The 23605-nt window shown below is 28.9% G+C and overlaps 3 protein-coding genes across 3 annotated transcripts; 1 reads left to right on the top strand and 2 right to left on the bottom strand.

Annotated features, from left to right (window-relative positions):
* The first annotated feature begins 447 nt into the window (after window positions 1–447).
* On the top strand, window positions 448–2374 carry LOC137823041 (UPF0481 protein At3g47200). The gene has a single exon (XM_068628145.2). The coding sequence runs from the start codon at window positions 593–595 to the stop codon at window positions 2072–2074; it is 1482 nt and encodes a 493-aa protein (XP_068484246.2). The 5' UTR covers window positions 448–592; the 3' UTR covers window positions 2075–2374.
* A 3802-nt stretch (window positions 2375–6176) lies between these two features.
* On the bottom strand, window positions 6177–6731 carry LOC137822451 (uncharacterized). Its single transcript, XM_068627337.2, has 2 exons — window positions 6632–6731; window positions 6177–6568 (listed from the first exon to the last, which is right to left on the bottom strand). The coding sequence occupies exons 1-2, from the start codon at window positions 6729–6731 to the stop codon at window positions 6177–6179; spliced, it is 492 nt and encodes a 163-aa protein (XP_068483438.2).
* A 14598-nt stretch (window positions 6732–21329) lies between these two features.
* On the bottom strand, window positions 21330–22547 carry LOC137822450 (chitinase 2). The gene has a single exon (XM_068627336.2). The coding sequence runs from the start codon at window positions 22493–22495 to the stop codon at window positions 21626–21628; it is 870 nt and encodes a 289-aa protein (XP_068483437.2). The 5' UTR covers window positions 22496–22547; the 3' UTR covers window positions 21330–21625.
* Between the last annotated feature and the right edge of the window lie 1058 nt (window positions 22548–23605).

Below are 23605 nucleotides of genomic sequence, written 5' to 3'. Positions count from 1 at the left end.
CTTCACATTGACAGACTACATTGCTCTCTCAATGGTGGTGCTACTCCATCTCTTAAGATAAGAAGACGTTTCTTTTGGTGATAATCGATGGTGTTTCCAATGACTTGGTGGTAATTCGGTAGTTTCTCTTTACGGTTCTTGTTCGAAGAAGAAAATAAGTAATTTTTTGTTGGTTTTCAAATCTATAGTTCTATTTTTATTGCGAATTTTCGTTTCCACAGTACATATGTTGTGATTTCATAATGCGTAATGCAAAAAATACATTCCGAATTGACAAATCTGTAATTAAAAAAATGCAGGTGATATTTTTTCAAACAAATAGTGAAATTGAAATTTTAAAAATTGTAGGTGTATAAGAATAAACTCCATTACAACCATTACCAGGTTAGACTGTGCCTACGAAGAGAGGTAGAGGTGAATACTAAATACATACACCTAACATATAGAGAGTTGTGAAGTGTGTGTTTTATTATTTATATTATTAAAGTGGACTTCATCTGAATACAAAAGTTGACCTGCTGCAAGTGAAAAAGGATACAATCTTTCTGTGCAGGACATCAAAACTAGTTCAACTTCTTACTCCGATCATACAATGGCATCTGCAAAACTCATCAGATTGGCCTATCACATGTTCAACACAAGAAAACTTCACAGCACTGCCATTAGAATGAGCTCAAATTGGAGAGATCTTATGAAAAAGGAGTTTGAAAATGGAAACAGTGGAAAGAAAAAACAAGCTCACTACCCAGTTTGCATATACAGAGTTCCATCTAACATACGAAGGGTCGAACCAAAAGCCTACAGACCCAACAACATCTCCATCGGTCCTTGTCACCATGGAGCACCCCACTTGAGAAACATGGAGCCTCTCAAGAAAAGCTTCTATCGCCGCCTCTTCGACAATGATGCAAATGCAGCCAAACTAGACGAGGCTTTTAAGTTACTAGAGAAAGAAGAAACCAATGTTCGAGGATGTTACAACGAGGACATCAAATTGAGCAGTGACGAGTTTCTACAAATGATGCTAGTTGATGGCTCTTTCATTGTTCAGCTCTTGAGGGATCTATCAGTGTGTGAATTCGGAAAAGTCCCCAGTCTCAGCCCATGGATGTTGCCCATCATTCGTCGCGAGATGTTAATGCTTGAAAACCAGCTTCCCATGTTTGTTTTGAAAAAGTTGTTTGAGTTAACTGATGTTGTTTCTGCTCCTTCGGAACCAAATATTGGTCTCAAAGATCTTGCTCTTCGATTCTTTTATCCTTTGTTGCAGGTGGATTCGGAGAATATGCTAGAAAGTAAGAAAACTGATGATGACTTTCACTTCCTCGGTCTTCTTAGGTCAGCCATCAGTCCAAATCTGGAGGGAGAAGAACAGAGAAAATTTCAACCTCACATGATTCGTTCTGTGACGGAGCTGAAAGAGGCTGGTGTGAGGATCAAAGCAGATAAGGGTAAACAATTGCTTGACATAAGCTTTGGGAAAAAATGGGGTTTTCTAACAAGACAACTCACTATTCCTCCTTTGTATATCAATGACCACAGAGGCACTGTGTTTCGTAACATAGTTGCTTTTGAGAACTGTCACAAGGATTTCAAACCCGATGTGACAAGCTACTTGTTTTTCTTCAACGGACTCATAAACTCTGCTGGTGATGTCTCTCTTCTTCATTACAAAGGGGTGCTTCACCATTCTCTTGGCAGCGACAAAACCGTTTCTGAACTAATCAACAACATCACCAAAGAAATTGTTGGGGAAAACACTGAGTCGTACTTGTACAAAGTGGTGAATGAAGCAAACTCATATTTTGTTTCCTTCTATGCGAGAAAAAGAGCTTCCTTAGTGCATCACTATTTAACTAGCTGGGTGGTGGGGGTTTCAACAATTGGTGCGTTCTTCGCTCTTTACTTCACTCTCATTCAGACTGTGTGTTCATTTGCAGAGTCGTTCAAAGTCTTTGAAAACCAAAGCTTTCGATGCGTCTTTGCAGATGCTTTTTGTAAACCATTTCGTCGCTTTCGCCCCAAGGATAGTGAAAGTGAAAATAGTAAAACTGAAGATGCTGCAACAAATTAGAAAGGTGAACACAATTTTAAACCTCTGCAGGAAAATTTGAGATTTTTACAAGGAAGTTCGTTGTGGTGCTGAATAAGATATTTCGGAGTTGCTTGAATTAGTTTTGGTATAATAAGGGTAGAAGTTCATGTAGTGGTCCTGAGAAATCAAAGATTAGCAGTGAGACAAAGAAGCTTCATACTTTCACCTGTGTTTTCAAAACTACTTTTTTCCACCCTTTATTTCGTCATGTTGGTCAATTTTTCTATCTTTGCACACCCATCTTGAACGAGTATATTTTACTATTAGTGTTTTGGTCAATTATCTTTAACTGCTTAACTTTATTTTATTTATTCTTAATGGATAATAAAATATATACCTATCGATTATGTTAATATTTAACATTTTTTTATAGATTCAAAATCTTAATTAAATATAAATCTTAAATATTTAATGTCCTATTTAAATAAAAATATGAAAGGTATAAAAATTTTAAAATATTCAAAATCTTAAATAAATACAAGATCTTAAATATTTAATATTCTATTTAAATAAAAATATAAAATTTATAAAATATTTAAAATCTTAAATAAATATAAATTATGAATATTTAAGGTCCTATTTAAATAAAAATGTAAAATATATAAAATTTATGAAATATTCAAAATTAAAATTGTGTTTCAAACTTCATAAAAAAATAACAAAAAAATTCATTCTACCACAAACAAAACAAGAAGAGAATCGATTCTTCCTTGTATTCAATCATTTTGAAAATTAATCCAAATGAGAATCGATTTTGGTTCACCAACAAAGATACAAAATCAATTATGTGGAGAATACAACAACCCTGAGAATCTATTCTCCCTTTAAGCACAACCCAAGTCAAAATTGATTCTCAGTGCATTGCTTCTTCTCTTTCTCTCACTAATCTCTCTCTATTGAGCTAAATCTTCTTGTGATTCAAGTCCTTCCAGTACCCATGAGAGAGTTAACTACCAGACAAGTTCTTTGGTCATATTATCATTTTTATTATACTTATTATTATTAACATAATTTATACATATTAATATAATAATTATTATTAATAATAAAATAAATTATATTCATATTATTAATATTATTCATATTATTAATATTTATTAATATTATTCATATAATTAATATTTATTAATATTATTCATATTATTAATACTAGCGGGAACACAGGCGCTCACACGCCTGTGTATCCGCATTTCTTATTTTTTTTCATTTATATATATATATATATATTTATGTTTAATATTAAAATTTGAATAAATAATATTATTATTTGTACATTTATCTTAATAATATAAGTTTATAGTATATTATAAATAAAAAATGACATTATCATTATTATGTAAAATTATTATACTTGTGTGAATTGGTTTAACCAATGCGAGTAATTGATCATCATTCTAAGTGTTTTATTCTTTACAAATTTTATTTTCTAAGAATGTCACACACATTAACCACTTTTGCAATTCAAAATCGTTCATCTTCTCCAGTATTTTCACTAATATTTTTCTTTCTCTCAAATTTGAAGAGACATTCTTCTTTCTTGAAAAGTAACCACTTTTCAATTCAAAACCGTCTCCAACCTCTATTTCAATTTAAAATTGTTCCTTCACATATATTACATATTTTAGAGAAAATAAGAAATGACAACAATGTCCATAATATAATCAAATATTTATATAAGGATAAAATAGGGAAAAATTAAGAGTTGTTCAAGAGGAGAATCCCCTGTATATATAGGTATAGATATATATATTTTAATTAAATAATTATATTTTTTATCACAATAAATCAAATGTAATATTATTTTAATAATGTGATTCTTAATGAGTAAAGAAATTGAAGTTATTAATTTATAAAATAAACTAAACATCTCTATTGGAAAAAATAAAATAAAATGTATACATTAAAGAAATAGAAAAGCAAAATAAGATAAATAAAAGAGATGAAATATGAAGAAAATTAGCAATTCCATTCTCTGCCCATTAGGTGAGAACAAATAAAATAAAATTTTAAAATTAAAAAACGCTTATTTAATAAAGAAGAATATTAGTTTTAAAACAAAAAAGTAACTAATTTCTCCACTCACCTACCCATGAGAACAAATAAAATAAAATTTTAAAATATGTGTAGTGGAGAGTGAAAGTGGGGAGTATGTATATATGAGAGAGAAAGTGAGAAGTAGGATACGTGGGTTATGTGTAGTGGAGAATCATAAAATCTCTTTCTTAAATCAATTTTAAAATTCTACAATTTTAATAAAAGAGAATATCAGTTTAAATAAAAAAAAGTAACATAACAAATCTCCACTCCCCGCTAAAGTAGTTCACAAAATATTACAAATATCTTTAATTTTTTATTTAATAAAGAAGAAGATCTTTAAAATAGAAAAGTAACTAATCAATCTCTCCAGTCTCACCACTCTCTCCACGCTCTTCGCTCTCTCCACTCTCTCCACTCTCCAGTTAAATAATAACAAATAAAATAAATTTTAAAATTATTTTATTAATTTTTGATATTATAAAATGTCCAAATAACCAAAATAAATTAATACAATAAACTATTAAGTAAGGATAAAATGGAAAAAAAATTTAAGAACAGTTAAGAGGGAATAAGAAATGACACAATGACCATAATACAATAATAAAATTAAATATTAATATAAGGATAAAATTGGAAAAAAAATCAAAAGCAGTTAAGGGGGAATCCCCTTTATATATAGGTATAGATTATTACTAATATTATTAATATTATTACTAATATTATTAATATTATTATTATTATTATTATTAATATTATTATTAACATTATTAATATTATTATTAATATTATTATTATAATTAAAATTATTATAAATATTATCATTAATATTATTATTGTAATTAAAATTATTCTAAATATTATTAATATTATTATTAATATTATTAATATTATTAGTATTATTATTAATATTATTAATATTATTAGTATTAATATTCATATTATTAATATTATATTCATATTATTAATATTATATTCATATTATTAATATTATATTCATATTATTAATATTATTAATATTATATTCATATTATTAATATTATATTCATATTATATTCATATTATTAATATTATTAATATTATATTCATATTATTAATACTAGCGGGCACACAGGCGCGAGACGCCTGTGTATCCGCATTTTTTATGTGTTCATTTATATTGTATTTATATTTAATATTAAAATTAAAATAAAAAAATGCTATTTTTCACACATTTATATTAACAATATAAATTTATAATACATTATGAATAAAAAAGTTACATTATCATCATCATTATGTAAAATCATTATACCTTGATGATGTCAATTGGCTTAACCAATGCGAATGATTGATCATCCTTATAATTATTCACGTCTTTACATATTTTGTTCCCTACGAAAGAATGTCAATTATGAATAAATGTAAAATGCACACACAAATATATGCAATATACATATATTGATAATTACCTGTTTGTGTAAATAAATGTGTGAATGCCCTGTTTTGTTATCTTCATTCAACTGTAAGGGCTTCTTGTATATTATGTTACCTTTGATATATATATATATATAAGAAATAGTGTAAGTAGAATAATAACCTATACTTATCTTTATGTGTCACACATAAATAAAACGAACAATACCTGATTTTGTGATAACAAAATATCTTTATAAACAACATTTTTTGTAAAATTTCCATCTTCTCCCTGAAGGTGTCATTCTTTAATAAGAATTTTTGTTGAAGCTTGAGAAACACCTCTTGATAGTGCAACATATAATTGACCATGACTAAAAACGTGTCGTGGAAGGTAAATTCCAACATTAGGTATAGTTTGCCCCTGTGATTTATTTATAGTAATAGCAAAACTTAATTTCACAGGAAATTGTTTCCTAATAAGCACAAATGGGAAACCTGCACTTTCTGTTGTTTTATGTTTAATTCTTGGTAAGAAAGATCTTTTTCCAGCATGTTGACCTGTCAAGATTTCAACATCCAACATGTTCATGTAGAACCCACGACACAATAATCTCGTCCCATTACATAACCCAGATTTAGGGTCTATGTTTCACAACAACATTAATGGTGCACCTTTTTTAAGCTTGAAAATATGAGGTGGCAAGCCACCTGGAGCAATGGAGTGCAAGTACTCTTGTTGGTATAGATTATGTGTGTCTCCTTCAACTTCATCAAATGACAATAGATTATGTTGTTCTCCTGGAAAATGATCGATAATCATGTTATTAAGTATTTCAACATCTTCATTTTTTGGAGTCAATATGACTCTCTGAACCATATAAGAAGCATCCCATGTATGAAATTGCAATTGGGGAAATGTTTCTTGTATAAGTTTTTGTATTGAACTTTCTCCTTCCCATGGTATTGCTAGTTCACGGGGTATTTTCACCATATCATCAAGAATTGTAGGTTCAATCCCATCTCCAATGCGCATGAGGTATTCTGCAAAATTGTATAATAATAATAATTGTGAAAAGTTAAATGTTTATATAACATCTTTGTTACCTGCATTATTGATTGATCGAGCCAAATGTCGAATTGATTTCAATCTCCTTTCTTTATAACTTCTGCTTTGTGTAGATAGTTCATTTGTCCTTTGTTCCATGGTCATTCTTCGTCTTATGTTTGCAATATTTAGCTTCAAGTTTGGTTTTGTCGTTCTACTCTTCATCTTTTGTATTTATATTTTCGATTTTGTTGTGTAATGTATTAAAATGTAGAAAACTAATAAACATTAGAAAAATTATTTAAAAAGTTCTAAAATATAAATCAAAACTAAAAGCAAAACAAATTATAAAAACACTGTTGCAAACCAAGAATCAGTAATGCAATGCAAACATACATACAGCAAGAAAAAAAAATTAGTATGTGACAGAAAATAGATAGCTAAATTAAAAATATTTTCAGAAAATATTTTACAAAATATGAAAATAAATATATAAAATATGATAATATTTAAAAAAACACTTTGATCTATATATTAAATATTGTTTATATAAATGAAAAAATATAATTAAAAAATATCTACATATAATAATTCGCAAAATGTAAAAATAAATATAGATAATATAGATAATATTTTAAAAAACATTTTCATCAATATATTATTTTGAAAAGTAGCGTAAAAAAATATCTTTAGAAAATATTTTTTAAAATGTGAAAATAAATGTATAAAAAGCACTTATATTTTTCATTTGGTTATGTAATGTATTAAAATGTAAAAAAATAATAATAAACATTAGAATAATTATTTAAAAAATTCTAAAATATAAATCAATACTAAAAGCACAAAAAATTATAAAAACACTGTTGTAATGCAAACATACATATAGCAAGAAAAAAAAGAAAGTATGTGACTGAAAATAGATAGCTAAATTTAAAATATTTTTAGAAAATATTTTACGAAATGTGAAAATAAATACATAAAATATGATAATATTAAAAAATATTTTTATGTATATACTATTTAATATTATTTATTTAGATGGAAAAAATAGATAGCATAAATAAAAAATATATTCAGAATATATTTTTCAAAATGTGAAAATAAATATATAAAATATGAAATTATTTAAAAAAACATTTTAATCCATATATTATTTAATAGTATTTATTCAAATTTTATCCTTATAATATTTATGTTTTATTTTATTATTTTAAAAATATATGAGAGGAGATATTTGTTATTTTGTGACTTCTTTATTTTTAAAAACTAAATTTTAAATTTTAAATATTAAATTTTAAATTTTAAATTATCTTTATATAGGGGATCTCCTCTAACTATCATTTTAAATTTAAAATAGTGAATTTTAAATTTTAAATTTTAAATATTTAATATTAAATTTTAAATTTTAAATTACCTATACAGGAGATCTCCTCTTAACTATCATTTAAATTTTAAAATTTAAAATTTAAAATTGTGAATTTTGTATATTTAATTTTTAATTTTTTTAAAATCTAAATTTTGAATTTTAAATATTAAATATTTAAAAAACACTTTGGTCTATATATTAAATATTGTTTATATAAATGAAAAAATATAATTAAAAAATATCTTCATATAATAATTCGCAAAATGTAAAAATAAATATAGATAATATTTTAAAAAACATTTTCATCAATATATTATTTAAAAAAGTAGCGTAAAAAAAATATCTTTAGAAAATATTTTTCAAAATGTGAAATAAATGTATTTTTCATTTGCTTACGTAATGTATTAAAATGTAAAAAAATAACAATAAACATTAGAATAATTATTTAAAAAATTGTAAAATATAAATAAATACTAAAAGCGCAACAAATTATAAAAACACTGTTGCAATGCAAACATACATATAGCAAGAAAAAAAGATGCAATTGTAGAGGCTAGGACTCGAACCCAAGCCCTAAATAATGTTTACAAGCAAACTGCAGCAGTCGGGATTCGAACCCAAGTCTTTCCAGTGACCAGGGGAAGCATTCATTTATACATATTAATATAATTTATACATATTAATATAATTATTAATAATAATAATAAAAAAATAAATTATATTTATATTATTAATATTTATTAATATTATTCATATTATTAATATTTATTCATATTATTAATATTTATTAATGTTATAATTAATATTATTATTAACATTATATTCATATTATTAATATTTATTAATATTATTATAAATATTATTCATATTATTAATATTTATTAATTTTATAATTAATATTATTATTAACATTATATTAATATTATTAATATTATTAGTATTAATATTCATATTATTATTAATATTTTTTAATATTATTAGTATTTATATTATTAGTATTAATATTAATATTATTAATATTATATTCATATTATCAATATTATATTCATATTATTAATATTAATTTTGATATAAATATACATTTAGATATTTATTGTGTGTGTATAGTAGTTTTATTTGACTTGAGTAATATTACTTTTATTCAGATATAGATAGATAGAGAGAAAAAGGAAGAAATTATATAATATTAATATAACTTTAATACTATAAATACATATATATTGATTAATATATTTCTTTATTTGATCATTAATTTTTTAAAACTCATGGTTAAATTTAAATTTACTTTCATATTATATATATATATTAATATAAAATTATTTGATATCTTATTTTCAAATATAGGTTATTATAGGTAGTTGTGAAGTTTTTGTTAGATGGCTATATAGGTGCTTGTATCTTACACTTCTTTTCTGATTTGAGATTCTTGTATAAGGATTGAAATATCCTTAAAATGTTTTGTTTAATTTTTTTTTATTCTTTGTCGATAAAAAAAATCTTATTTTCAAATATTTACTTACATAGATTAAAATTGATATAATGTATCATTTTTAAAATATTTTAAATTATAAATTATTTAATCACTTTGTCATTATGATTTATATATTAGTAGAAAGGGTTATTTAGTAACAACTTTTTACATAAATTTTATGGTGCTTATATTTACATACGGAATTTAATCCGTATGTAAAAATCCGTATATAATGTTGATTTTACATACGGATTTTGATCCGTATGTAAAAATCTGTATGTAATTCGCGTTTTTCTTGTAGTGGTAATTCGCGTTTTTCTTGTAGTGAAAAACTACACATTGACACTTGTGGGAAAAGGGTATGTGAGTAAATTCATTGAGAACTGGCTCACCCAACTCTATAAAAAATTTCTCAGTATATTTGTAATCAACTTGCACATTGAAACCAATACTTTAAAGAAGGATAGCTAATATAGAGGGATTGCATTAAGCACAAATTTTATAAGACAGACTTTCCTAGCAAATGTTAGAAATTTCTCTCTCCATTTTGATAACTTGAATCGTAACTTTGTCATGACTGGCTCCCAAAAAATTTTCTCCTTAGATTTCCCTCCACCGGAAGTCCAAGATACTCAAATGGTATGCCTTAACACCCGATTTCGTCTGGATAAATAAATTTTGTTCATAAAAAAGTTAAAAATAAAAAAATTTAAATTAATAAAAAAATAAAAAAATCTTAAAATGATAAAATTGTTCATATTACTAAAAGTTTAAATGGTAATTTTTATTTAGTCCTTTTTAATAAATACACATTAAAAAAATTTGTTGTTCTGGACCTAGCCCATTCATGAAGTACACGCTTTAAAAAAAAACACTTCACATTTTCTCTCCATACCTCTTGATTAACTTTTTACACGCCCCACAATCCATTTAGCTTTTTCACTTAGTGTGTGTTTGGATTGAGGAGTGGATGTGTGAGGATTTGAGGGAGTGAATGTGTGAAGATGTGAGAAGAAAGTGTGAAAAAAGTGAAGTTGTTTGGATTGGAGTATGTTAGACCGAATGTGTGAGGAAAGTTTATGGAAGTTTGTGAGTGATATGATGGTTGTGAGTGAATTTTTTTTTTTAAATTGTTAAATGTTACTTTACAAATTTATCCTTGCCTATTAAAACTTTTTAATAATGAAATGAGTTATTTTTGTTTAAAAATAAACAACTTTCACATATTTCATAGATTTAAAAATTAAAATTAGAAAATAAATATATATTAAATATAATTAGATATAATTTAAAAATTATAATTAGAAAAAAAAAATTATTCAATAAATTAAATAAAAAAAACTTCAAATAATTTCTTAAAATATTAAATATGCATTATAAAATTAGAAAATTAATTAGAAAATAAATCAGAAAATAAATCATATCTTATATAAATAAAAGATAATATTTTTTATTATTAAAAACCCTATAGTAATGAAAAATAAAATAAAAATACTAAAAAAAATATAATGTAATTAATAATAGAAAATAATTTCATAAAAAATATTATGAAATAAATTACTAACTGATAAACATAATAATTATAAAAAAAATATTAATATAAATGCATCAACAAATTAAATAAAAAGAGAACTTCAAATAATTTCTTAAAATATTAAATATATACTATACAATTAGAAAATAAATCACATCTTATATAAATAAATAAAAAATACTATTTTTTAATATTAAAAACCCTTGCTGATGAATGAAGCTAAATTCGAAAATAACACATGTTGATGTGACTTTCCCTTTACATCTCTTCATTTTGGAGGGAGAAGATATTTACTATTCACATGTATATCTTCTCCTCCTCTTTCCTGCAAAATCCTAGATCTAAACCATTGATATCCTTTCACTTGTTTTCTTATAAACAATACATCCATAGAAACAAACAGAGTCATAGGTACCGATCACATTTATTTTTTCTCCCCTTGCAGATTCCTACATTCATCTCACACTTTCACCTTTTTTTTCCTCTCTCACGTCCCCTCACCACTCACCTTACCTCACATCGTTTTCGTTTTCTAAATTTGTGTCTTTTTCAATCACATTAACACAATGCACGTATTTGTGCAGACAAGGCATTAAAAAAGAAAAAGTTGCAGAAAAGCTTAAATGAAAAAGAAACGGAAGCTAGTCTCTCCCTAAACCCTAAATCTTCATCTTTACTCTCTAAACCCTAAACTTTCACCTAGGCTTTATGTTTATTCTTCAAAAATTATTTAAATGCACATGGATCTCATGGTTTATTTCCTCAAATTTGTGAATGGAAACTTGCATTGGAAGGTGGAAAAGATTTTTTTGACATCACATACTTAAAAAAAACATACACTTAACATCATATTATAATATTTAAAACTAAAAAAAATTAACTATAATTAAAATATTATTTTATTGGTTTATGAAGTATACGTTTTCTATTGTTTATGGTATTAAAACACCCAACACTCTGTGAAGGAGGAGGATGAGAAGTTATGTAACAAGGAAAGGAGAGAGGCAAAGAGTGAGTCCCACTATTCTAAATCTGGATGAGAATTTATTTTTACACTCTCATCTAACTACCAATAATTCATTTTGTTTTAAAATTTTATTTATTTGTACTAGTTAAATATAATATTTTATTATTAAAAGAGTTTGTAATTATATTCATGAAAAATGTGCATGAAAGAGTAAATTCACGTACTACTTTGCCATTCAAATGCATGTGGGGTCCACATAAAAATTAAAAAATTAAAAAATATTTTTTTCATACAAAAAATTTTAACCTCAACAACTATGTCATTCCCGATCTTCTCTTGCCAATGGAAATACATAAGAGTAAAGTGAATCATGGTCAGATTCAATTTTTAAGAGCCCAGTTTCAACTTACAAAACCCAATTTCAACTAGCAAAGTCTAGGTTACCCTAACACCCTCCTTTTTCAAAAAACATCTCTTGAACATAAATAGGTAAGAGCAAAGTCTGTCTCTGTCGGGTTAACTTTTTTAAGACTTTGGTTTCAATTTTTCAAAACCCAATTTTGACCCAAATTTTTTCAAATAGTTTAATCTTCATAATCTTAGATTTTCTTTGGAGATCCAACATCGACTAGAGATGAAAATATTTTATGGTATATAAGTAGGTGCAAACCTCACCCCATGAACCGGTTTTATGGAGTTGAGTTAGGCTTAAAGTCCATTTTGTAATATGATATCATAATCATTTTCGAGCTTATCCTAGCGAATGTTTGTTGGTAGTTAAAACCTTGTTTGCTAATTAAATACTACTTAAAAATCATTTAACAATAATAGAAACCAATTTGTTTTTTAGTTTTTAAAATGGTCTCTAATTTAGTTACTATAGCAACTAATTATTTTTTGGTCTTTAAAATTGATTTCTATTTCATGTTTTTCTTGTGGTTAAAGAAACTTTTTTATATAGATTTTAGTTAATTAAATTGTTGTAAACTATTCTTGAATAATTATTTTTTAGAAAAATACAAGTTACATAATATTTGGGTTATAAGTAACATTAGGGTTATATATGTAAAAGTTAGAAATTATTACATAAAAATAAATAATTAAAAACAAAATTCAAAATAAATATAAATATTAAATATTTGATGTGTTATTTAAATAAAATTATAAAATATATGAAATTTATAAGATATTCAAAATCTTAAATAAATATAAATTCTAAATATTTAACGTCTCATTTAAATAATAATATGAAATGTATAAATTTTTTAAAATATTCAAAATTTTAAATAAATACAAATCTTAAATATTTAATATTGTTTTTTGATCCTGCCGCTAACTCTCGCGTGGAGGGAATGTTTCGTTGCTTTCCCTTGCCCCGTCTATGCAACTGTGCAATCTACAAGAACGCTCTTGGAACCGTCTCCGGGAACTTCAGACGCAACCTGCAAAAAACACAGACGGCGCCGCTGGCGGCCATTTGCACTCCGACGCTCAAGTTAGGTCACAGAACCACCAAAAATCAAAGAGTGTAGTAAAAATGTGTGTGATCAAAAAAGATCTCTCTCTGAGTCTCACTCTGATTCTCTTTTATACTTCTCTCTGCATCTGTGCCTAACAGAATTCTGTTATACTTTTCTGGTGCGTGTCAGAATTCTGTTATTCTTTTTCTGCAGAGACGTACCACCAGAATCAGTGAAACATGAGCGTCTGTGCGTGTCTGCGTTTGTCTGTACCTTTAGCGACACGGAGTGCACCTTTCTCTGGGCCGCGCCTCACTCAGATGGTGACACGTGGAGGCATGTAACTCACATCTAACCGTACATGTGCCACCACCTGAAGGGCTCTAGTGCGTCTCTTTGTGCGCCTAAGTTATTCCCTTGCGGAGTAACTTAACGCGTTTCTTTCATCTGGGTGAATCGCACACTCCCAGGAGAACGCCAGGTGTGGCTGGACTAGGCACACTCACCAAGCATTGCTCTCTGCGTAAACGATTTCCCCTCTGCGGTGCCATGCACGTAATGGGTTGAGGGAGTCACCAATCACTGACCGGTGTACTAGCTCCCTCAGTCCACTCTCGTGCACGACTCTACCGGTGAGCAACTCCTCTTTCTCTGAGATATGATCATACGAGGTCCATGCGTAACGCTCTCGCTGGGAACCTCAGTCCCAGTTTAACTGCGTGTAACACGAGACCCCGATGACCATGAACCCCGATGACTGATAGGTGCTCTATTGCTTCTCGCGTTCTGCCCCTAGGTGTTCATCTGGGAACTGATCTGTCGGTGGCCACTTGGTATGACCACCGATCACCGTTCTGGGCTATCTGTCCCCTGACTTCTCTGCCACCTGATCTGTCGGTGGCCGCTTGGTTACTGACCACCGATCACCGTTCTGGGCGATCGCCTCCCTGATCTCTCTGTCACCTGGTCCACGTGTCACCCTGCGAGTGGTCCACGTGGTTATCTACTGCTGACGTCATCGTCTACCGATGACCGATCGGATCATTTTTAAATAAAATTATGAAATATATAAAATTTATAAAATATTCAAAATCTTAAATAAATAAAAAACATGAATATTTAATGTCCTATTTAAATAAAAATATGAAATATATAAATTCCTGAAATATTCAAAATTAAAATTGCATTTCAAACTTCGTAACAAATTAACAAAAAAAAAATTATTCTACACAAACAAAAGAAGAAGAGAATCGATTCTTCCTTGTATTCAATCATCTTGAAAATTAATTTAAATGAGAATCGATTTTGGTTCACCAACAAAGATACAAAATCAATTATGTGGAGAATACAACAACACTGAGAATCGATTTTCCCTTTAAGCATAACCCAAGTCAAAAATTGATTCTTAGTGCATTACAAGATAATAGAGAATCGATTCTCATTACATGTAGCAACAATATATGTAGCAACATAGTGCAAAATCGATTCTCACTTCATTACAACGTGAGTGAGAATTGATTTTGGTGAATAACAAAATAGAGAAAATCAATTTTCCTTCTTAAAACACTGCTTGCAAAATTGATTTGAGTCACATTGGCTCAGTGTCTTAGAGGAGGTAACTGTGTAGAGAGGGTATGTGAGTAAATTCATTGAAGCTTACATGACACCCTCTAAAATCTCTCTATATCACAAATGACCCAAAAATGAAGCTCCTTGCTGCCCCATCTACGCCAGCCCCTCCAAATCACCTCCAAATCACTAGAATTAAACATCCTTCGCACAGGCTCGCCAATCCTCCCTCCCACGTGATCAATAAAACTGTTTCGGTACGACCAATATATACTCCCACATCACTTGGAGTCGAGGTCAATGACAGTTTAAATATACATTTTTTCCTTAACCCACCGATGCACCTTTTAAGGAAAAAGTTGTGACGGAGCTTAAAAACTTTAAAGAGAACAATATTTCGAATGTGGTAATTGATCTTAACGATACTATTTCAACCGACTTGAAGTCGAAACAAGAAGCAAACACAGTATAAGGGACTGGATTTAAAGTGAAAGTTAGTAGAAAGTGAAAAAAAAAGAGTTTGAGAATATATTTCACAAATTTTAACACGTATATTTCACATAAATAAAACTCCATAATGTGCATCCATAATTCTTTAATATACCTGTTTGAGGGAATATTCTATAGGATAATCAATATGATACATCATGTTTATGGATTGGAGACTAGACTCTATTTTATTAATTTATTATCGCTGATTAAAAAAAATATAAACAAATTTTTTAAAATATTCAAAATCTTAAATAAATATAAATTTTAAATTATTTAATGTTCTATTTAAATAAAAATTTAAAATAAATAAATTTCTTAAATTAATAAAATTCTAAATTAATACAAACTATTAAATTATTTAATGTCCTGTTTTAATAAATTTTTTGAAATAAATAAAATTTTCAAATTATTGAAAATCTTAAACACAACTCTTAAATTATTTATCCTCTGTATGTTTCAGGTTAGTTACGATAGATTTGAGGGACACAATGTATTTGTATTCAGTGATTTGAGTGGATTTGCGAGGAGATAAGGAAACTATCTTTTTCTCATAGTCTCTTATTTCACTAGAAAATAGAAGAAAGACACATGGGTGCTTATACAAATATAAAGCGCTATCCTCATTTTTTCTCTCTCTCTTTGTTTTCTCTTTTATTGGATAAAACTTAAAATAAAAAAGAATACAATAAAAATAAAATCTAAATTATTTATTCGGTTAATTCATATTTTATGATATTTTTCTAAATATAGTAATTTTTTTATAAAATATGTCTAAGTATTAAATTAATTTTAAAATATATAACATTATAATATTAAAAATAAATAAAAAATAAAAATAATTTAAGTAAAAAAATCAAAATTACAAAAAAATAATTAACAAGTGCTTTAGACAGTTAATGCCCAACGAGATAAGAGGATTTAGAGCTTTTATTTTAGAAACTAAAAAAAATTGGTTTCTGAATTAATTTTTATTATTGTTAAATAATTTTTAAATTGGTATCTAATTAACAACCAAAGTTTTAACTACCAATTATTTAGTTTCTAAATTTGGTAGCAAAATCCTTGGTTGCTAACTAAATACCAATTTAGAAACTATTTAACAATAATAAAAACCATTTTTTTTAGTTTCTAAAATGGTCTCTAATTTAGTTACTATTGCAACTAATTATTTTCGTCTTTAAAAATTGGTTTCTATTTCATAATTTTCTTGAGACAAAATCAAAGTTTTGTCATATATTTTTTTTACAAAGAATATAATAAATAAATATAGGGATACTTCAGGGTATCCCAACCCTTATAGAGATAACAATCTTTTAAACTTTCTGTCATATTAATTTAAAAACCATTTAATAATAATAAAAATTATTTATTAATAATAAAAATTATACTTTAAATATCAATAATTTATTTAGTTTATAAAGTAGTATCTAATTTAATTTAAAAAATAATATTTTAGGAATACTTCAACTTAAATAAAAGAAGAAATAGACACTACCTTCCCCTATTGATGAGAATAAAAAAGATGTTATCAATAGAAGAAATGGACAAGGGCCAAAGCATTTAAAGTTCTTTTTATTAGTCTTTGCAAAAGATGAGACCCAAGCTCAAAGCCCAAGCCCAAGAAGGCCAAGCCCAAGAAAGCCCAAGTCCAAACCATGAAGGGGCAAGGCCAAACATTAAATAAAAGAGCATCATTTGAATTACTTTTGTATAGTTGTGGGAGGTGTGGATATTAAATAAATAGGTGTAAATGTATTAGATAAAGTCACATTGTCCATGTGACTTAGGGGGAGAGTGTAGGCGTAATATAGGAGGTGCCAAAACTAGAAAGGAAGTCACACTTTCCTCATGCTCTAGTTGGCACCAATTTGAGTGTCATTTAGAGGGAAATTTGAATTTGATTAACTTCTCATTTCAGCACCTCTAAGGCTATAAATAGAGGTGTTTGCCTTTGTAAAATTCAGATTGGATATTTGATATAGAGAAACTCTACTCAATTTGAGAGAGAATTGTGAGATTTGGTTCTCCTTCTTCCATAGTCTTATCTTGTGAGCTTTTGGAGAGCTTCAAGTGGCGGCTTTCTGCACTCATCTTGGAGCTCCATCACCAAGTGGCGTGTTCATCTCCAACTCCATCTCATTCAAGTCTTCATCCACATAAGTTTCATCTTCTTTCATCTCCATTTTCATTTCCAATCGGTAGTTTAGCTTGTTCTTCAATTTCTACCGTTTATTCTTGTTCTAGGTGCTGTTTTAAGTTTCTATTCGGTGCATCTTGTTCCTTTGATGATTTCAATCGGTAGATTCATTTCTTGATTCAATTCTGTCCATTTTTCCAGTTTACACATTTCAATTGTGTTTCTATTTGTGTTCTTGTTTTGTTCTTGCTTTCCTTTCAATTCCACCAAGTGTTTGTGATAAGGACATGACACTCATGATGTATATGAGTTTGACTCTTCATTTGGATGACATTGTCCTCCATTGATTTGTCCTTAAGCCTCCTTAAAGTGTTGTTTCTGGTTAAGTGTCTATCCAACTCATACCATGGGCTTTCTTGGGCTTGGCCTTCTTGGGCTTGGGCTTTGAGCTTGGGCCTCATCTTTTACAAAGACTAATAAGAAGAACTTTAAATGCTTTGACCCTTGTCCATTTCTTCAATTGATAACATCTTTTTGATTCTCATCACCTATCAAATCTAACAAAAACCTGTGTAGAAAAAAATAATAGATTTGCCACCCCAACAAAAAGCTTTCCTATAGAAACTTTAAAACAGAGAAAAAAGAACATAAGTATAATTATACACTTAAAGGTATTCATGAAAAGTATTTTCCTATAAAAAAAAAGTACCCTCCCCCATTCAATAAGCCAAAAATCAATGGCATGAAAAAAAAAGCCAAAAACTTCTATAAATAGAAAAAAGGTTCACACATCCTTCACTTCTCCACTTTTAAGCAGTTTGGCTACTTTGCTAGCAGTAGTCCCAACGAGCCAACACCTTCATGTCTAGTTGACTCTAAATAATATATATATATATATATATATATATATATATATATTTAAAAAAGATATCTATTTATTCTAAGACTTGTAAGGATCGAGAAAAATAGTCTTAGAGTAGAAATGGTACAATTAAAATGACACCTGAATATTTTATTATTAAAATGAAAAAGCTATATAAATAGAAAATTAGTTATTCAGGTTTCATTTTAAAAGAACCACCATCTCTAGCAGTTTCATTTTCCTTTCTTCTCCCTTCTCTCTAAGATCCTGACCTCCTCGCTCATTTGTTTGACGATCGGAGTCCACCATTAGACTCCTAGCAGCGAGATCTACAAGATTGCCCGATTAGAATCTTTCATAAAGTAAGTTCATTTTTGTTCGCTTCTCCTTTCCTCTACCTTCTCTCTAAAATTTTGACCTCCTCGCTCATCAGATCAATGATCGGAGTCTACCATTGGACTCCTGGCAGTGAACTCTACAAGATTGTCCGATCAAAATATTAGATAGAGTAAGTTATTTCTTGACTCCTTTTCCTTTGAGTTAGTTTTGATCTGGTTAGGTTGCCTTTTAGTTTAAGTTTGCATGTGAGGTTTTTATCTTCAAAATTAGTCTTTGTTAGCTCAGGGTCTTAGTGATATAGTTGGATTTGTGATCAAGACTGTGGTGTAGGTTAGGGTATCCTTAAGCTTTTGGTGGGTTTGAAACTCTTAGTGAGCATCTGCTAAAGTCCAGGTAAGGGAAACTAGTTTAAAATCTTCAATAGAACCCTAGGTTAGAAGATTTGAATGTGAGTGTGACGTGGTCACCAATTCCAAATTTTGTTGCAAGATTTCTTGTTTTCAGTAGATTTTAGTTTAATTGAAATTGAAAGTGTTGTGATTGAGAATTGGTTGTTTGATTTAAATGGTTTCGGAATCAGAAATCATATATATGTATAGATGGACATAATAACTCAATGATTCAATGAGAGTGATTGTATCACACTGAACAGTAACTGTCAATGTAATGTGTAGATTTATAATTTATGAATTGAATGAGATATTGATTTATAATCTAATAAGTATATTAAGTTATGCAGAATTTTTCTGCAGATTTCGCTCAAGCTAGCAAGTTCTAACTCAAGCTAAAAGATTTTGGGTACTCTTTAGAGGATTTTAGCTCAAGCTAGCGAATTTTAGCTCAAGCACAAATTCTGGATACTCTCTGAAGAATTTTAGCTCAAGCTAAAATTCTGGGTGCTCTCTGGAGGATTTTAGCCCAAGTTAGCGAATTTTAGCTCAAGCTAAAAATTTTGGGTGCTCTTTGGTGGATTTTAGCTCAAGCTAGCGAATTCTAGCTCAAGCTAAAGTCTAAAAATAATAATAAATAAATAAAAATATTAAACTAATTTTTATTTGCTTTTAAAAGATTGATTGATTTATTTCTATATAGTTTTTCTTATAAAGTATGTAAACTTTTATTTCATGTATAGTTAATTGAAAATCTCTTTAATTAGACATTTATATAATTAGTCAATGAATTCTTGTGTATTTTGGAAATTCTAAACATTGGTATGATTTGATTGTTTGATGTTGGATATTTTGAGGTTCAAAATATGAATTATAATCAAGACACAGTATTTTCAGGAAAGAAAATACCGTGTTGAGATTGTTATTAGGGTGTATTGATTTGTGAGTGTCTTGTGAATGAGATGATCTTGACTCTACTGATATAATGGAATCACATAGATGAAGTTATTCAGTTGGTGAAAGTTGAATGAGGTCCATTTGGCTGAGTCTGAGGTTTGAAAGAACTGATCAAAGCAGATCAAATGGATTTACCCTGTCACATGAAGATGATGAGATATTGAGATAATTATGTGCATGACTGTGGGTTTCACAGCAGTAGTATGACAGGTGCAGGTCTCTGGATGCTAATTTCAATACACGAGTCTTTCGGAAGTAGAGTCAAGTGTCTATGTGTTATGAGTCAGTAGAAGTCTGACATGAGAAAGATGAATATTGAAATTGTTGATAGACACTTGATGGTTATGTGAAATGCATGAGAAAGGATGGATTTATGTGGATGTTTAAAGTTATATTTGTGTTATAAGTTTTAAAAATACCTAGCTTACCCTTTGTTGTGTTTTGTGGTTGTTTTTCTTTAATCTGTGATGATCGTGTATTGTACACAGGAGCAGATGATGTTACAGGTGATAAAGTTTCTCGGTGAGAAGATAGATGATGAAAAATGTTTATTTTTCTTTTGAAATTTTGTTTTAAATTTTATGTAAATGTTTCAAGTCTTATGTAGATAGAGATAATTTGAAACATTATAACAATGAAATTTTAGATATATTTGTATTATGTTTATATATTTATTTTAATATTTCATACAAACTATGATTATTAGATATCGGAAAATATAGGATGTTACAAGACTAATTAAAATCTCTTTAGGGAAAATTAATAAAATAATGTATTGAATTAAAAGTGTTTTAATTGAACACTACCTTATCAAACTCTCTACCCGATTAGCAAGCATATCTAAGAACCCGAATGATTTAGTTAGTGAATCGACGTATTTTGTACTTGAAATTAGATGGTAATAAGTTGACACTTGTGATTCCATCGTGCTTACAATTAACCATTTGGCTGACACTAACATTTTGTCGATTCATCTTTTTGGTGTGCAATTGAGTCTGTTCCAACTATAATGGCACATGTATCAGCTGTGTGCTTGGTGTTTGAATTTGATAAAACCAGTAATTTGTTTCCTAAATATTACTTACTAGCTAGCATCATTAGTCAATAATATCTCAGTAATTATTTATTAAGTATATGGATATGTAATGAAAACTGAATAAGTGCAAAGAAAGGTAAAAATAGCAGATAAGTGGGAAAATAAAAAGAAAAAAAAATGATAAAATGAAAGAGGTGCAGATCTTATTGAGAAGGATTGGATACAAAAGGCACACACAGAGAAAGAGAAAGAGAAAGAAAGAGCACGCAAGAAGGTAAGGGGCAAGGGTCTTATTTAAGTAGTAGCACATGGACTATACATAACAAGCAGGCATAGACATAGATACATAATGCATGCATGCATGCATATGTATGTATGTATGACTACATAGTTACTGATAGCATGTGAGTGTGACCCGTGAGATGTATAGTACATGCATGGAAAAGAAAGAGCATAGCATGGTAATATGGTGACCTAATTGGATCCAGTGAGGACTTTCTGTGCCTTTTCCTCAGGGTAGTGAGCGGGCTCATAGTAGAGGGAGGACTGAGCATCTAAAACAAATATTCCAGAGAGTGAAGCAGATGAGATGAGTTGTAGGGAACCCTCAACAAACACCTCCAGTGATATGTTATCCTTGTCCTTTGGATTAGTGCTGAACCCTGCCAAGAGCTTCTGAACAGTGAAGGTGTCTATTAGGGTTTTGTGGAGGTTCACAAATTCTAGTGTGGTGGAGACTTTCTCTTTGTAGTACTGGTAGTTGACCCAGTCGACACGGTCTGGGTTAGCCTTGAACAAGTTCTGGTAGTGGGAAAGGACAGGGTGTGATGGAGCAATGGAGACCACGAGTCCACTGATGTAGGTTTGGAGGTAGTCTATGACTTTGCCTATGCAGTAAGCAAAGTCATTGGATTCGATGTGCTCATAGTTGATATCAATGCCATCAATCAAAGTTTCAAAAGGACTCTTGTACTGCTCTGTGATAATGGATTTCAGTGATTTCTGCGCATTGTCAATCCATATTTCTTTGTCTTGAGGATTGAATGGAAAATCGCTGCCACGACCTCCAATGCTTATTACCACCTTCACACGCTCATAATTTGACTTTAGGATTCTGATACTTTGGGGATCGAACTTTATCACGTCCCAAGTTGCACGAAAGTTTCCCTTCCCTACTTTCTTCTTGGTGTTTGGATCCTCCACGTAGTCCTCCGAGGCAAAGGCCAAAAGGAAGTGGAATTCTGGGATTCTAGGGCTGATGATTTCCACTGGGAAACCTTTTAGGAGATCTGACTCAATAATGTATTCCCGAAAAATGGGTTTCACTTGGATTTTGGAAGACATTCTCAGTGGCTACTTCTCTTTTGTTTTGTTGATTTGATTTGGTTGTGGGATTTGATGGAGAATACCCAACTCTTTATGCCTATTTATAGAGTAATGCACCCTCTCAGTTTGCTATAGTTTTGTCACTAATAATTCATTCTTTATTCCTCATTAATTATACTTCTCTCAGCATATACGTCATTAATTAGTTGAAGATCAGATCATCTTCTATGCAGTAAAAAATATTATCTGAGTGACAAAATATTATCTCAGCATATACGTCATTAATTAGTTGATCACACTGAAATTTTCTCTCTAACACAGATTAAGGTTTGGTCATGGATCTCATCAAAGATACCGTCAGCTAATTTCTCATTCTCTGATTGGTGTCTTGAACCCTTGGTATGTATGTATTCTGTTTAGTTTTTATGTAAAAGGTTGTTTCTTGGGTTTCTTTTATTATTGATTGAGATGGGAAAGAGAGTAGGAGGTCTTTTGGTTGATATGTAGATGGAAAGGCTCTTTGAGAAAATCTGTTTTGTTGTATAAGGGTTGGACCACCCCTGAAGTGGTCTTATTTAATTTCATTGCTATTTGCTGATAAAAAAAAAATACATGCTTCTACTTCTCTCATAAATTGCACTATGCATTATGTTCATACACTGGTTGTTACGCTCTCTGTCTAAGATTTTATGCCACCTGTGTGCATATATACGACAACAAACTTAGTTACTTATAACATCACATTTCGTTTTAGTACTTGTGTGCAATAAACAATATTATCTCACTGACGAAATACCGTGTACTTCTCTCATTAATCTTTGTTTTTTATTTCTTACATCCATCTATGCTCTGTGTGTACTCATCTTCTGCATACATTTTATTCACAATATTTGGTTGTTGTTTCTGCATAACTCGTTTTTATGTAGTCCATGTTGTCTACAGTATTTAATAAAAAAATTAGTTGATGATAATATTTAACTATACAGATTTCATTAGTATGTTTTTTGTGAATGGTGCAGTCGTAGTAGTAATAGTAGGATTAAATTAAGACGTTATTCTTTGGGTATCACACAACTAACAGTAATCAGAGGGTAAGACACTCTGATTTACAAGTTCCATTTTCTCTCT

Source organism: Phaseolus vulgaris, chromosome 9 (assembly GCF_051622355.1).
Source record: "Phaseolus vulgaris cultivar YP4 chromosome 9, ASM5162235v1, whole genome shotgun sequence".
Taxonomy (NCBI): domain Eukaryota; kingdom Viridiplantae; phylum Streptophyta; class Magnoliopsida; order Fabales; family Fabaceae; genus Phaseolus; species Phaseolus vulgaris.
This window is presented reverse-complemented; position numbering and strand designations above follow the sequence as displayed.